Here is a 15,458-nt window from a genome sequence, read left to right as displayed (position 1 = left end):
TGAGGCAGCCTTTCAGCCAAGAATAACTTTGTTAATGTGTGTTAGAGCAATGCGCTGAATTTCTGCAATTCTTAACATGTGCCTTATTCACTTATGAGGTTGGCTTCTCACGTAACAAGATCTCGCAGTCATCGGAACAGTTGCGTTTGGGCATTTGAAAACCCTCATGAAGTACAATGAGGCAGATGTCAACAGAGGTTCAGCCTCAACATGTGCAGTGGGAACATTCGGGATCATCTCATTGCTACTTCTTTCCGCAAGGTCTTACTGGACAAATGTATCTACAGTCCCTCAGAAATGAGCTGTTTCATTTACTTAATGAAGATGATTTACTTACATCTAGACATCATCCAATGAATGTAGTTTACCTCACTTTACATGGATCATTTTGGATAGTTTGTGAACATGTGGGTTGGTCAAGGAAGATCCATTGCATGGCCTGACTGATCACCAGGGGTATTCCTTTGGGGACATTTAAAATCCTTAGCATATCTTGAGCTCCTTGTTGATGTTCTGAGGGAGCCTATTCAAAATACATTTGATCAAAAATGTAACACACCAGGAGTTCTCCGCAAAGTATCCAATGCCTCCTCAGAAGATGCAAGGATGCAATTTTTGTAAATGTAAATGTGTTTTGAAGAGGTACTGTTTACGTGCCATGAATAATAACTCCTTTCATACTTCCCTACTGCTGAATGTTTGGACTCATGTACATATGAACTTTTTATAATGTTTTGATATCAAGAATAAATTCCTAAAGTGTCTGGCATATGTTTTTACACCCCCTGTAGTTCTTATGGCCTTTATGGGAATATTCTGCTACAAATATAGTAAGCAACTGTTGAAAATTAGATGATAAAATTGTATGAGCATTCTACACTACAGTAATTAAACAGCAGCTCAAGTTGCACAATGCTTTCTCATGGACTATTTTCGGTTAGTAAGTAGTCATCATCTGATATCTACATCTAATGGACGTCTAGATTTAGTTTCCCACTAAAATAATAGTTGGATGCATAATATGAGCTACAAACATACTAGCATGAGATGTATACTCTGGAGAAGACACTGCAGCTTTGTGGAGATTGGAAGCATTGCTGCAGACATTTACAGGTCTGCCTGGCATGCAGTTTTTGGAGAAGAGCATAATAAAACCATGTAAAGAGAAGATTTTAACATCCTGTTGGCAAGTTAGTCTTTAGTGATGACACATTGTGCTATTTCCCACTGGAGGTGGTGCACAGGTTAGCACACTGGACTTGCATTCAGAAGGATGTCGTTCAAATCCACATCCGACACTCCTGATATCCTGGTTTAGGTTTTTGTGATTTCCATCAATTGCTAAAATGCTGGGAGGGTTCCTTTGAAAGGGCATGGCAGATTTCATTCCCCATCCTTGAAACAATCTGAGCTTATGCTCTGTCTCTAATGACCTCAATATCAATGGAATGTTGAACACTAATTAATCTTCCTTCCTTCCTTCCTTGTGATGCTTTTTGCTAGGATGAGGAACTGATTCATCCCTTCATCTGCCTACAAAGAAATGTGAGTGCAATTGGAACTTATGAACAAAATGACTAAGGACCAGAAATATTTGATACAGGCTTGTGCCATCAGTGTCCACACAGTTTACAGTACTCAACAGTTGTGCAGCAGGAATTCACTGTGAAACAAGAAAATCTCTGTTTCTTTCAGGAGAGGGAGATTTTGAATCAGTATTGCAGAGATTGTGGACAACGGATGTTACTGGGTTGTGCAATGTTCACTAAAAATTATTGTTGTTATTTCATCAGTCAGCCTAATTGCTGTAGTAACTGATGCCTGGAGAGATCTAGAAGTACAAAGGATTGTTGCAATACAATGATTTACATGTTATGTATCACCATTTGTATTTTATGTGCCACAAGGTGGAAGTCTGTGTAGAAACATTTTTTGTTCAAACTAATGGAACACTCCTGCACAACCCAGTACAAATTTGTCATTGTAGAAACCCAATATCCATGTCTAGAAAGAGTTACAGTTTCAGGAAGGGAAGTATGGAATAAAGAACTGAGAGGTAGGGCAGAAGCCTGTGCACAAATAAGTACTTTGCTATCAGTATGTTGCCAAGATGACAATCTCAAATGTTCACGGAGCTTCAGAACCAAGGTCATGCCCCTGGGCTTTAGATATGGCTCCTTCAAGAAACACCTGCACTGCATCCCTGCTGTGAGCATGTGGTGAAAAGGACACCAGCTGTATCTTCTTTGGCTGCATAAATGTTAATGAACCATGAAATGCTCTGTTGCAAGATCTGCTAAAACTAAACTGTTCTCTGGCAACTTCACTATCATCATTATTATCAAAGAACAGCTAATACATGTACAGATGCTAACAGAGATTTTTAATGAACCTGGAACTTCACCTATAAATTAATAGTGCTGCTTAAATGCTTTATGTGAAATTGTTAACAATTTGCAAACCTTTTATTAGATTGTATCACTTAGTAAGTACCAACATGATATAGCTGGCTGCAAGAGACTTTTTGTGATACAAAATAAAAAGAAGAAGAGCCTTTTTTCAATGAGCAGCGACAGACCATTTCCCAACTGAAGATCTACACAACAGGTATGTTAGAAATGGAAACTACAGCTGGAACATCAGTAGCATAACAGTAGCACAGGTAATCTAACTGCAGTGGGGTGAGTCTTCACTGACTAGCATTAGCAACTGATTGCTTGCTGATTGACATAACATGCAGTACACTGGTAAGTTACAATTGCATTATGGGCGTTTTTAAATCAAAGTATTAAGAAGAAAAGGAAAGGGGCACAATCACCATTAGCGGATTCGTAAAATGAACAGGAAGTACTTGGTGGCTGCAACATAAGTGGGTAAACTAATAGATTCTACTCAATATGGCGTGCAACTGGTATCTGGGATGACCCATTAACCGAGGTATACACTAAAGATGATCAAAACTAAGGACTTCAAAAAATCAGCAACTGTGTTCTCAAGAACCAAAAGTATTTGAATACAAATCCAGAAACTGAAAAGTTTATGAATACAGATTAGCTGCTAAGGGCACTGAATGCATCAGCCACACAGTCTGTTTTACTAGTGAAGTTATCTGTTTTTGGACATGTGTTAGGTGTGCCTGGGTTCTTACCATGCAACTTCATGTCTTCAGCTGAGCCTCTAAAGCAAATAGTTAATATGCATGAACCAAGCTAAATATGTTTCTGATGTCAGGTTATTGGTAACATTATATCTTTTACGTAAAAATAAAAAGAACTGGTTTTGGATTAGTGTGATTTCTGTACTAGTACGTCTTTCTCATGCAGTTTATGGAAATTATTCAGCAATAAAAAAAATGATTATTTTGATTATCACAATCTCACATTAACAGTTAATATGAAATGCATATCTTTTTATTGCTGGTCAATTTATGATGATGCTCTGATATTAAGAGACCACCACAGGTAATTTGAAGCATTATTGAAGAATGGAAACTCCAGGAAGGAATATCAACAATGTAGGAAAAGACAGATTGGTACTTACTGTAAAGAAGACAGCACACATGACCACCAACTCCAGCATTTTGTGCTGGAATGCAACATCACATGAGACATGAGCAGCAACCTGGAGGCGGAGGGGAAGGGATAGTGGAGTATGGGTGGGGAGTGAGACGTCTCACCAAGACTTTCACAAATAGGCATTATCCTCCACACCTAGTCCGCTAACAGATCTTTCGTGCCATTTCCCCTCACAACTCCAACCCACCCACCACCCCCAAAAAACCAGCCACAAAGGAGTGTCCCCTTCATCACAAAGTACCACCCTGGACTGGAACAACTGAACCACATCCTTTGCCACAGTTTTTATCACCTATCATCATGCGCTGAAATGAGGGACATCCTATCCAAGATACTTCCCGCCCCTCCTAAAGTGGTGTTCCATCACCCACCCAACTTCCTCAGAACCCTAGTCCATCACTATGCCACTCCCAATCCCAACCGCTTACCAAAGGATCATATACCTGGGAAAGACCCAGGTGCAAAACCTGTCCAATCCACCCACCCAACACTTCCTATTACAGTCCTGTCACACGTTTATCCTACCCCAGGGGCAGAGTCACCTGTGAAAGCAGCCATGTCATTTACCAGCTCTGCTGCAATCATGCACAGCTTTTTATATTGGTATGACTACCAACCAGCTGTCCACCTGATGAACAGTCACCACCCAAGTGTGGCCAACAGGAGAAAGAAGACCATCATGTGGCACAACATGCAGGTGAACATAACACACTTGATTTCAATGGCTGTTTCGCTACCTGAGCCATCTGGATCCTTCACTCTACCACCATCTTTTCTGAACTGTGCGGATAGGAGTTCTCCTTACAACACATTCTCTGCTCTCATAATCATCCCGGCCTGATCCTACAGTAGCAAAGTGCCTCCACACCCTCCACCCAACAGTTTCCATCACCTCTGTCCTATCATCTCCACACCATTCTGATCTCCCACCCTGTTTATTTGAGCCCTCTGCCAACACATCCAGCTGTCTTTCCTTGCTCCTCTCCTTTTTTGTTCCCTTCCCCCACCCCTGCCTCCCTATCCCACAACTTCCTGAAGCTGCACTTGTCGGCAGTCTATTCCCTGTACACTCCACCAGAGAGTGTTCGTCTTTCTCCCCACGTGTACTCTACTATCCCTTCCCCTTCCTGTTCCCTACACCCTCCAGGTTGCTGCTTGCATCCCACGATGTATTTCGGCCCAAGATGCTGGAGTTGGCAGTTGTGTGCATGTGAGGTGTGTTTGCTTTTGTGTGTGCCCTCTTTCCTGACGAAGGCTGTGGCTGAAAGCTATAAGTGATTGTCTTTCAACCATGCACGTCTGCAACTTGACGTATCTTCTTTACAATAAGTAGAAATATATCTTTTCCTACATTTTTGAAGAACTATTACTTTTTAAATTTGGGGTTAATACCCCCATCTGATTAAACTGCATCATAATTTATGGATGACTCCATTTAATTAATGTTCATTTACAGTTAGTGTTAATTTCAAATTTATAATTTTGTTCATATTTAATTGTTGAGAAAACAGGCACACATTTTTTGCAGAAAAAGTTAAATAAGTTTTCAGAACTGAACTCTAGTGTTAAATTGAAAAATAAACAATTTCACCATTTACATTAGAACTTTTTTTCAAAATATTTTATTCTTCTCTGTTTTTCCGTCTAGGCAGCTTATGGGAAAATTCTCAGCAACAGTCTAGAGGATTATGTTAATGGAAATGATATGATATATTGTTTTTTAAATATATCTTTCATTGCAACTCTTTTATTTGTGTAACAAATGAAAGTCAATGCCCAAATTGTCATACTAGGAGGCAGATGAAAACAAACAAAGAAGCTAGAGTTTTTACAAAAATAACCAACATCTGTTCTCGTTTTGCTCTAGAGTGCTGTGGCCACAAATGATCCATAAGAGTGAAACAGGGGTGTTCTATCATGTAGCTTTCAGATACTCTATGTCAGTTCTCAAGAACACATCAGTATTTAAAAGAGAAACATTGATGTACAGCACTAGACAGAGCCTAAAATTCTCAGTGAAACAACCACATTTTCCTGTAGCATTTTCTGTATGAAAGTAGTTGCAAGCTTAAAGGGTTTTTTTTCTGGAGGGGGGGGGGGGGGGGGTGTCTTCCGTGGCTAAGGTTGAGAAGGCAGAACGGTAAGCACCCCTTCTACTACCACGCGTACCTTCATCTTCCAGGAGTGTGCAGCCTCGAAGGAGTCACGGTCAGTGGTGGAGAAGGCAAGCACGCAGGCCTGGGCACCCCGATAGTAGGCCTTGGTGATGGCATCGAACTCCTCCTGGCCTGCCGTATCCCACAGCATCAGCCGCACCTCCTCGCCATCCAGCCTGCAACACGTAAACACAGCAGTTTGGTATTAGCTATGTGCTAAGAATATATCTCATGTCTTACAAACAATAAAGAACAAAATCATATTATTATCTCTTTTTTTTCAAATAATAACAAACACACTGTGTGCCAGAGCAATACATAGGATCCATAGACTCCTAGTGTGAATCAGTGGTGTAAGCCCTATGGGGAGTTTTGTGATAATTAACCCACAAAAATAACATTTTGGATCAATTTTCAAATTTAAACCTATACCATGGCATTTATGTTTTTTTTTGTTAAATATATGAAATTTTACAACAAAATTTCTAGTGTAATGAACTGATAAGATGTAAAAGTGGAAAGAACTGAAATCAATAAGTCATTCATCTCAATTTATTAACACAGCTATGACAATTTAAAAAAAAGAGTCAAATCCATGAAAAAATCAGTGTTTAAACTTTAGAAATAAGAACTGTAACTAAAAGCAAATGTGTTTACTGGGCAATTCATAAAAGGACTGTAACAACCAAGCAAAATTTAATTACTTTTAGTTCAAGTACAAACTCTACCAAACAATCTGCTTTCAGCTAAAAGTTTCAAATAATCTTATTGGCTGATTGGCTTGCCCATATACTGCCAACTCAAACTGAAGGCGTTCAATTGGCTGACAATTGGAATTACTATTGCAAGAGAACTTGTATGGCAGTATTAAGACAGAGGCATCTTTATTTAAATTTTTTGTGGTGTGGGCTCCTACGCTGCAGCTCTGCTCTTTGAATCATAGAGTAAGTGCCAGAGTTCAAGCTCAAAGATCAAGGGTCCAATCCCCAGTCAGAGCAATAACTTTTTATGTTAGTTATCTACTCTTCCACCTTTGGCAATGATTTGTCCGTGTTCAACTGTAAAGACTCCCTGTAACTGTTGGAGTAATTCAGTTTGCAGGTCAGGGGAAGGCACAGACACATCCCATCCAAAGAGATCATGATCAGTGAACACTGCAGTGTTCAATTCAGCCTTCACATTGAGGACAGCTTTATTTAATAAAATGAAACTACGACCTAAAGCAAACTAATTATGCAACATAGGAGCTACATCTGACTGACTGGAGACCAGTCAGCAACTATGCACAATAACTCATTTAGCAGCACCTGGTAGTTATGACTAAGCTGGTCATCAAAATATTGTGAAGAAAGGTGGCAACAAGAACTCAGTTGATCATATAAATGAGTACCATTAATCAGTAATGTACCAGCAAACTAAGAGATCTCAGCTTAAATGCATTTAGTTGGTCAGCTATAATTGTGTGCTAGTGTAACCATTTCCCTGAGGATAATGTTTGTTGGTAAAGTTTCAGTTACCAGCAGTGTGGATGTCACTGTCTTACTCTTGTTTCAAAGATGGTCAGTGTTGGTGCTGATGTTACAGTACTTTTTGAACCATGTAATTTTTATGTACTGTCTTGCTAGAATGAGCTATACATCAGTAGTTTCATGACCTTTGCCACTAGAAGTAAAGGACTAAATCATCTGCCATATGTGAGCACACATACTGATAATTGTGTGTTTCTGTGAAAGTGTGACAGATGCTGTACTGCCTGTGTGCCTAAAGGTAATGTGCCCTACTAATATGGAATTCATGCACCTCTTCTGCCTTATTTCCAACCATCAAATGACAGTGAAGTGATACTGACTTCTGTGAATGTTTTATTTCATAATGGATATCTTTTAAGGTAAACAACAATTCACTGCTTTCCAGATTGGTAAAAACTGTACTGCCAGTTGCACCATATCCTACATGTTATTGATCTTTAGTGATACAGTGCTAATTACATACTTGTATCTCAATGATACTGTCTGTGGTGTTGATATGCCTGATAAAAGTGTGCTATGGGTCCAATCCCTGTTCCTAACTTTATATAATGAATTGATTAATATTTGTGGAGCAGTGTGTATACTTGTAAGCTGGAGTAATGTGCTTTACAAATGCAAAGGAACAGAGTAAAGTCCTCTGTAATTTCAATTGTTTTCTTTTACCCCTTTTATTTTTGAAAGACTGTTGGAGGATACAGGAGTGGGGAAGGAGGTGAACTGTAGTATTCTCATAAATGCAAGATTTTTACTCCCAAGGAAAGAATGGAAGGTAGAAGTCCTTAAAATATCAGATGCAAAAGCAATGTTATGTAGATAAATAATCACAAATATGGAAACTGAGAGATCACAAATCTTTTTCAAGTAGATAGGGATGTCTTATTACAAGAGGACTTCACTCGTCCAGAGAGGAATATATGTTCTTAACCCTCGCATGGTATCAGCTCTGGAAAAACATACTGTATGCCTGGGGTCTTTTTTGACCCCCAAGTGATTCAAGCAACTTTATGGTGATAAAATTTGAAATATGTCCACAACAATAATTATCATTTATTGAGAAACATAAGCATGATGTTGATATTACAACTGCATGGTTTCTTACAAGGGAACCTCCCCATCGCACCCCCCTCAGATTTAGTTATAAGTTGGAACAGTGGATAGGCCTTGAAATACTGAACACAGATCAGTCGAGAAAACAGGAAGAAGCTGTGTGGAACTATGAAAAAAATAAGCAAAACATACAAACTGAGTAGTCCTTCCGGAACATAGGCAACAACAAGATGAATGAGAGTTCAGGAGCGCCGTGGTCCCGTGGCTAGCGTGAGCGGCTGCGGAACGAGAGGTCCTTGGTTCAAGTCCTCCCTCGAGGGAAATATTTTACATTCTTTATTTTCGCAAAGTTATGATCTGTCCGTTCGTTCATTGACGTCTCTGTTCACTGTAATAAGTTTAGTGTCTGTGTTTTGCGACCGCACCGCAAAACCGTGCGATTAGTAGAAGAAAGGACGTGCCTCTCCAATGGAAACCGAAATATTTGATCACAAGTCATAGGTCAACCGATTCCTCCACAGGAAAACACGTCTGATATATTCTATACGATACTGGTGACGGCATCTGCGTCACATGACACTAATATGTTGTCGATCCACCTAACTTGTACACTTGGCGAATGGGTAAAAAGATTCTTCTACCTTGCCCGATTTAGGTTTCCTTGTGGATGTGATTATCACTCCCAAAAAAAATGATCGCATCGGATGGACAGACGGACTGATAATAATTGTCTGGAAACAAAAAATTAAAATTTTCACTCGAGGAAAGACTTGAACCAAGGACCTCTCGTTCCACAACTGCTCACAGAACCACGGCACTCCTGACCGCACTTGACCCTTGAAGTTGCATATCTTGCACATGGACTACTCAGTGTGTATATTTTGCTTATTTTTCCGTAGTTCCATACAACTTCTTCCTGTTTTCTCGATTGATCTGTGTTCAGTTTTTCAAGGCCTATCCACTCTGCCAACTTATAACTAAATCTGAGGGGGGTGCGATGGGGAGGTTCCCTTGTTAGTATAATTGAATTAGATATCGGTTGTAATTATTTACTATATTTGTTTGAACTATGAAAACATATTGTTTAGTTTGTTTAGTTATAAAAATTATTTTAACACAAAATATTCACAACCCACATACTATGTATCAGTAATGCAATTTAGTAATGTTATGTGGAATATCACTTAATGGAATTTTATTAGAAATACACTCCTACTCACTTTCCGTGTCATATGACGAACAAGCATTACACAACACACTTATCCTAGCATGTTATTTACAGACAAACTTGTGACCTATCACACTGTTGATTCACTTTCTTGTCCTTTGACCTTGGGCAGAAAACACACCACTTTCTTTTCAGATTTGGAACATCAGCTTCCTGGTTATTGTGTTGTTTTTCCTTTAGGAGAGTCTTGAAGCCTAAAGATATTATTGCTCAATGATTGTGTTGTGTCCTGCACTGGGGTGACAGGATCTGTCGTTCAGTATGAGGTTTGACTAGTTGTTTTCCTATTTCTGAGAGAAATTGTCTTCTTACATTTTTACTTCTCATATCATGTAAAAATTTACAATACAGAATGTAAGCACTGACACAAGCTAAATTTAGAATATCAAAAAATACAGCAAGTGGCCACCTTCTTGTTCCATGTTTCACTGAATAATGTCCAGCTATCTCATCAACCATATCAACTCCTGACTCTATTGAGTTATAGAACTTTATTCTTTCATGTTTATTGTGCTCATGCTCACTTATATCAAATTTTTGGTGTAGAGTGGACAACAAAATCACTGATGTATTTTGTATAGGAACATATGAAGCTAAAACAGTATTCTGGGCATACCCTAAAGTGGTTGGTAATGGACGCCTCTGTTTTGATGGCAACATTTCTTTTGGTATCGATTTTCGGTTGGCCCGAAGAGTTCCCACAACTGTCTACTTGTTAGTAAGAAGTTCTTGTCCAAAATCAAAACTTGTAAAAAAGTTATCAGCGGTAATGTCCCTACCACTAAATCATGTACCATTCATTTCCCTTGATTTGTTTCCCTTCCTTCAGCAGATTCCCCCATATACACTAGTGCATTTATGACACAATTGGTGTCACAATTTACAGCAGCCCACACTTTTATCCTATACTTTCGAGGTTTCAAAGGAATGTACATCTAGGATGGACACCGACCCCTGACAGTACACAGATGCTCATCAACTGTAATATAAGGTCGAGGGACATAAAACGAAATGCACGCATCAACGAACATTTCAAGCACAGCCCTTTAGATTCAGCTTTTGTTCCAGAAGGAGCTTTTCTTTCTTCCCTTGTAAGTTTATCATTGAACCGGAGACACATCAAAATATCACGAAATCTTGAAAAGCTCGTTGTCGCTCAAAAAATAGGTAAGCCATACTCTTCTGACCAAAACTGACTCAAAGGCTTCCCACGTGCCTCATACAAGCCAGCTGTTATTAGTAGACCAAAGAATGCCTGCAGCTCTGTAGCATCAAGTTCAATCCAATAGTTGGGTACAGAATTTTGTTATCTTTTGAATGATTATTGGTACATACATACATACATTAATCCTTGTTCCATAGATCATGAATACGACATTCTGTAATGATGTGGAATGTGTCACTTTAAGGTAAGTTTTCTTTACACAAAATAATTAATTTTTTTATGCATTGCTATTGCATTCCACATGTGATTGGTGATAAAAAGTCTGAAACAATCTGCCTTTGTCTGGAATTGTGGTCTAAGGTGACATGGAATATGCGCAGTTTCACATAGTACATTCCTTGAAACCTGCTTGCGCACATCAGGTGGTACTGTGTTATATCACTCTTCCGTAAATCTGCCAAAACCTGCTCAAGACTGTAGCCCCTTGTAAAATGTATATCACATTCCTTGACGAATAAACTATAACACCACGTCTTCCTTCCACAAAGCTCACATCCAAACTGTGAATTTGTCGTAACAATGCACATGAACGTTATTTTCTATTTATTGTTCACAACAATGTACAAATGAATGTCGGTTTATAAGGTGCATTGTTGGCAAGATTTATTTTCGTAACAAAACATATATAACACTGAAAATCACATACTGAATACCTGGAGTATTTTCTGACCCCGCTGAAAAAATTTCAAATTGTTGTACTACAAACTGTGATATAATCATAAATATTTTACCCAGTTATAATAAAAAGTCCGTGAATAGCTATCTGTAGGATGAGTAGTCTACACCCACATTAAAACTGTTTATTTGTAGTTAAACGAGCCTTGGGGTCTAAAATGACACCAGACATCATGCAAGGGTTAATTTGTGCTCTAGCAGACTGCTGTAGTCCTTGAGAGGTCCTGAGCCTTAGCGGCATTTCTGGGAGGCTCTCTGATAAGATGGAAGGTGGAACACTCCCTTTGTCGGCAACCTAATGAAGATTTCGAACTGTTTCCTCATTATGCCATGGGAGATTTTCTGTATGTTGGTTTGCAAAATTTGTTTGGCATAGTTGTGGTGTTATCAGCTGCAGAATGCTGGAGGGGGGAGTTCAACCAATGGGCGAAAACCAAGCCATGAATTACACAGCTACAGTGTTAATTGCTCGTGAAGTAGGTGATGCTCTGAGATGGGATTTTGCAGTGGGTTGTTTATGAGGCCAGAAATTAAGTCCAACATGACTTGGATGTGGAATTTTATTTACAGTTCAGAATTTCGAAGACAGACTCTTCCTTCGTGCAGGAGAGAATGATTACACTGTAGTATTATTGGCAAATTCACAATCGTAATTTTCACAAAGCTGAGTGCACAACAGTTTGATCTAATCCTGTGTTGTTCTTATGCGCCAGTTTTGCATTGTTGTGAGATAACAGCTGGAAGAGGTCCTGGTCAAAGGAAAAGACTTGGTTGGGTTTATTAAAATAGGGGTGAACAGCATTGCTTCCTAGAGCTCACTGTTAATGACTGTTTCGCTTGTTATGAATGAGTTAATATTGTTGACATAAAATTCCATGATGGATATATGTGCTGGGACGGCAGAGTTAGGAGCCCAACAGCATACACGAAGTTCATGTAGTGATGCTGCAGATCAGTCTGGCTGGCCTTTTCTGGGCTAAGAATATTCTTGGTGAGTGCATAGAGTTGCCCGAAAATTTAACACAAGACAACAGATTGAAAGTAAGCAAGTAAACACGCCTTTGTGCTCCAACGCAGCGAAAGTGGTCACTGTTATAGTGGAAAATAGCAATATTCAGTTTGTGCACAAAATCTTTTCCAAGAAAGCCTTCCATCTACCTTCAGTCCTAAGAATTTAAACTGGTCGACTTAGCTGACTGTTTTACCACCAAGGGACATTTGTGTTCTCGCTACCAGCAATCAAAACTTTATCATCAGCAACAAAGAGTCGTAGAATGATTCCTTTCGTTGAAGTTAAAAAATTTCAGTTGCTTATCCACTGCCTCAGAGTGTCGTCAATATAAATACAGTAAAATCTCGATTATCGGCAGGCGGATTATCTGCTTTGCAGATTATTCGCGGCCTATTTCTCCCACTTCTTTTTGCTTCTGAAAACTTTTCTTTAACTCGGGAACGGTCGGAGGTGAACGATAATCCAACATTGCAACACGAATGTACTGAACAATGTGCAGTTAGCTGCTCGGACACAGCAATCGCTGTACCGTAATTGCAGCGGAAGATAATCATTGGTTTTATTAGTGCAGAACCATGTTTGAAAGCTTCTACAGTAGGAAAAGTAAATAATCCACAATACATAGTACTGGTGCGCGAAATATGCCACTGATTTACAATGGGGATGAAACTCCGATCCGTGATATTCAGAAAAACGGAGACAAAATAATTCAGTTTGCTAGCAGTTCTGAACTCATCTAAAGGTTGTATACGATAGTGCAGCGCCAACGTTGTTCAGAATTACGATGCAATGTTCCTTCGGACTTGCATGCGCCGCATTTCTGAACGACACAAGCACTGCAATACCGTATTTATCCGTCGACATCGGACAAGCGACTTTCAATTAAAATCCCTCCCCGTAAAGGGAATATACATGATGGACGTGCGATTGCAGATTGTAGACAGATGGTTGACGACATATGGTACACGCGGATCACTGGATAACGCTACATTGAAGCGGCAAAGAAACTGGTATAGGCATGCGTATTCAAATACAGAGAGATGTAAAAGGGCAGAATACGGCGCTGCGGTCGGCAGTGCCTACATAAGACAAGTGTCTAGCGCAGCTGTTAGATCCGTTACTGCTCCTACAATGGCAGGTTATCAAGCCTTAAGTGAATCTGAACGTGGTGTTCTAGTCGACGCACGAGCGATGGTACACAGCATTTCCGAGATAGCGATGAAGTGGGGATTTATGACGATTTCACGAGTGTACCGTGAATATCAGGAATCCGGTGAAACATCAAATCTCCGACATCGCTGTGGCCGGAGAAAGATCCTGCAAGAACGGGACCAACGACAACTGAAGAGAATCGTTCAACGTGACAGGAGGGCAACACTTCCGCAAATTGCTCCAGGTTTCAATGGTGGGCCATCAACAAGTGTTAGCGTGCGAACAATTAAAAGAAAAATCATCACTACCGGCCCTACCGAGCCGAAGGTCCACTCGTGTACCCTTGATGACTGGACGACACAGAGCTTTACGTACCGTCTAGCACACGTAAACATTGACATTGGACTGTTGATGACTGGCATCATGTTCCCTGATCGGACGAGTCTCGTTTCAAATTGTATCCAGCTGATGTATGTGGACGGGTATGGAGACAACCGCATGAATCCATGAACGCTACATGTCAGCAGGGGCCTGGTCAAGCTGGTGGAAGATCTGTAATGGTGTGGAGCGTGTGCAGTTGGAGTTATATGGGATCCCTAATACGTCTAGATACGACTCTGACATGTAACACATACGTGAGCATCCTGTCCGATCACTTGCATCCATTCATGTCCATTGTGCATTCCGACGGACTTGGCAATTCCAGCAGGACAATGCGACCACCACACGTCCAGAATTGCTACAGAGTGGCTCCAGGAACACTCCTCCGAGTTTAAACACTTCCTCTGGCAACCAAACTCCCCAGACATGAACATTGTTGAGCATATCTGGGATGCCTTTCAACGTGCTCTTCAGAAGATGTCTTCACTCCCTCGTACTCTTACGGATTTATGGACAGCCCTGCAAGATTCATAATGTCAATTCCCTCCAGCACTACTTCAGACATTAGTCGAGTCCATGCCACGTCCTGTTGCGGCACTTCAGCGTGCTCGTGGAGACCCCACACGATATCAGGCAGATACTTTGGTTCCTCAGTGTACGTTGGAACGGTTTCAACAGAAAAGAGCAGAAGGCACACGAATACCCGGCCCAAAATGCGCCAGACACGCCCAGTTTCTTTTTTTCAGAATCTGGGATTTGATGGGGATTTTAATGCACCTTCCGGATGGTTAACATGATTTCAACTGCGTCATGGAGTCCGGGAGATTGTTGTCCAAGAAGAAAAATTAAGTGAGGATAATGAGGCTGCTTCTGAATTTTGCAATTATTTCCAGGAGTTTATTATACAAGGACATTTATAGCTGATATTGGTTCAAATGGCTTCTGAGCACTATGGGACTCAACTTCTGAGGTCATCAGTCCCCTAGAACTTAGAACTACTTAAACCTAACCAACCTAAGGACATCACACACATCCATGCCCGAGGCAGGATTCGAACCTGCGACCGTAGCGTAGCTGATATTAAATATGACGTAAAATTTTTCTTTTTGAACGACGCTAATACATTATTGTGTACCTTCAATAAGGATTATCCGCGGTTTTCAAGTCCTCAATTACTGCGGATAATCGTGAGTTTACGTATTTTTTAAAAAATCTGAGACATTCCGCATGCATGTCTCATTCGCAAATTTGTCCTGGTCTCAGATTATCCATTTGAGACCAACAACTGCACATTGTTGGCCTTACTTGAGCAGTTCTGTTCTTACTTGCAGCTGAATTTAATGTAATGTCTATTATTTTTGTTCTGTGTGCTGCACGTAAAATTGTAAGAAAGAAGAGGAAAATCAATTTTGATTTGTCCACCAGAGTTATGGTAAGTTAAAAATATTTAAACCCTGCTATTATAACCTAATTACATA

General features: G+C 40.1%; 1 protein-coding gene across 1 annotated transcript in view; it reads right to left on the bottom strand.

The window, feature by feature from the left end:
* The window catches only part of LOC124798244 (ras-related protein Rab-23), a 454,150-nt gene that overhangs the window by 10,765 nt on the left and 427,927 nt on the right, over nucleotides 1–15,458 (bottom strand). Inside the window, exon 4 of the mRNA XM_047261561.1 lies at nucleotides 5,745–5,907. Within this exon, the coding sequence (XP_047117517.1) occupies nucleotides 5,745–5,907 (163 nt within the window). The remainder of the gene's footprint in view (nucleotides 1–5,744; nucleotides 5,908–15,458) is intronic.

This window comes from Schistocerca piceifrons, chromosome 5 (assembly GCF_021461385.2).
Source record: "Schistocerca piceifrons isolate TAMUIC-IGC-003096 chromosome 5, iqSchPice1.1, whole genome shotgun sequence".
NCBI classification, from domain to species: Eukaryota; Metazoa; Arthropoda; class Insecta; order Orthoptera; family Acrididae; genus Schistocerca; species Schistocerca piceifrons.
This window is presented reverse-complemented; position numbering and strand designations above follow the sequence as displayed.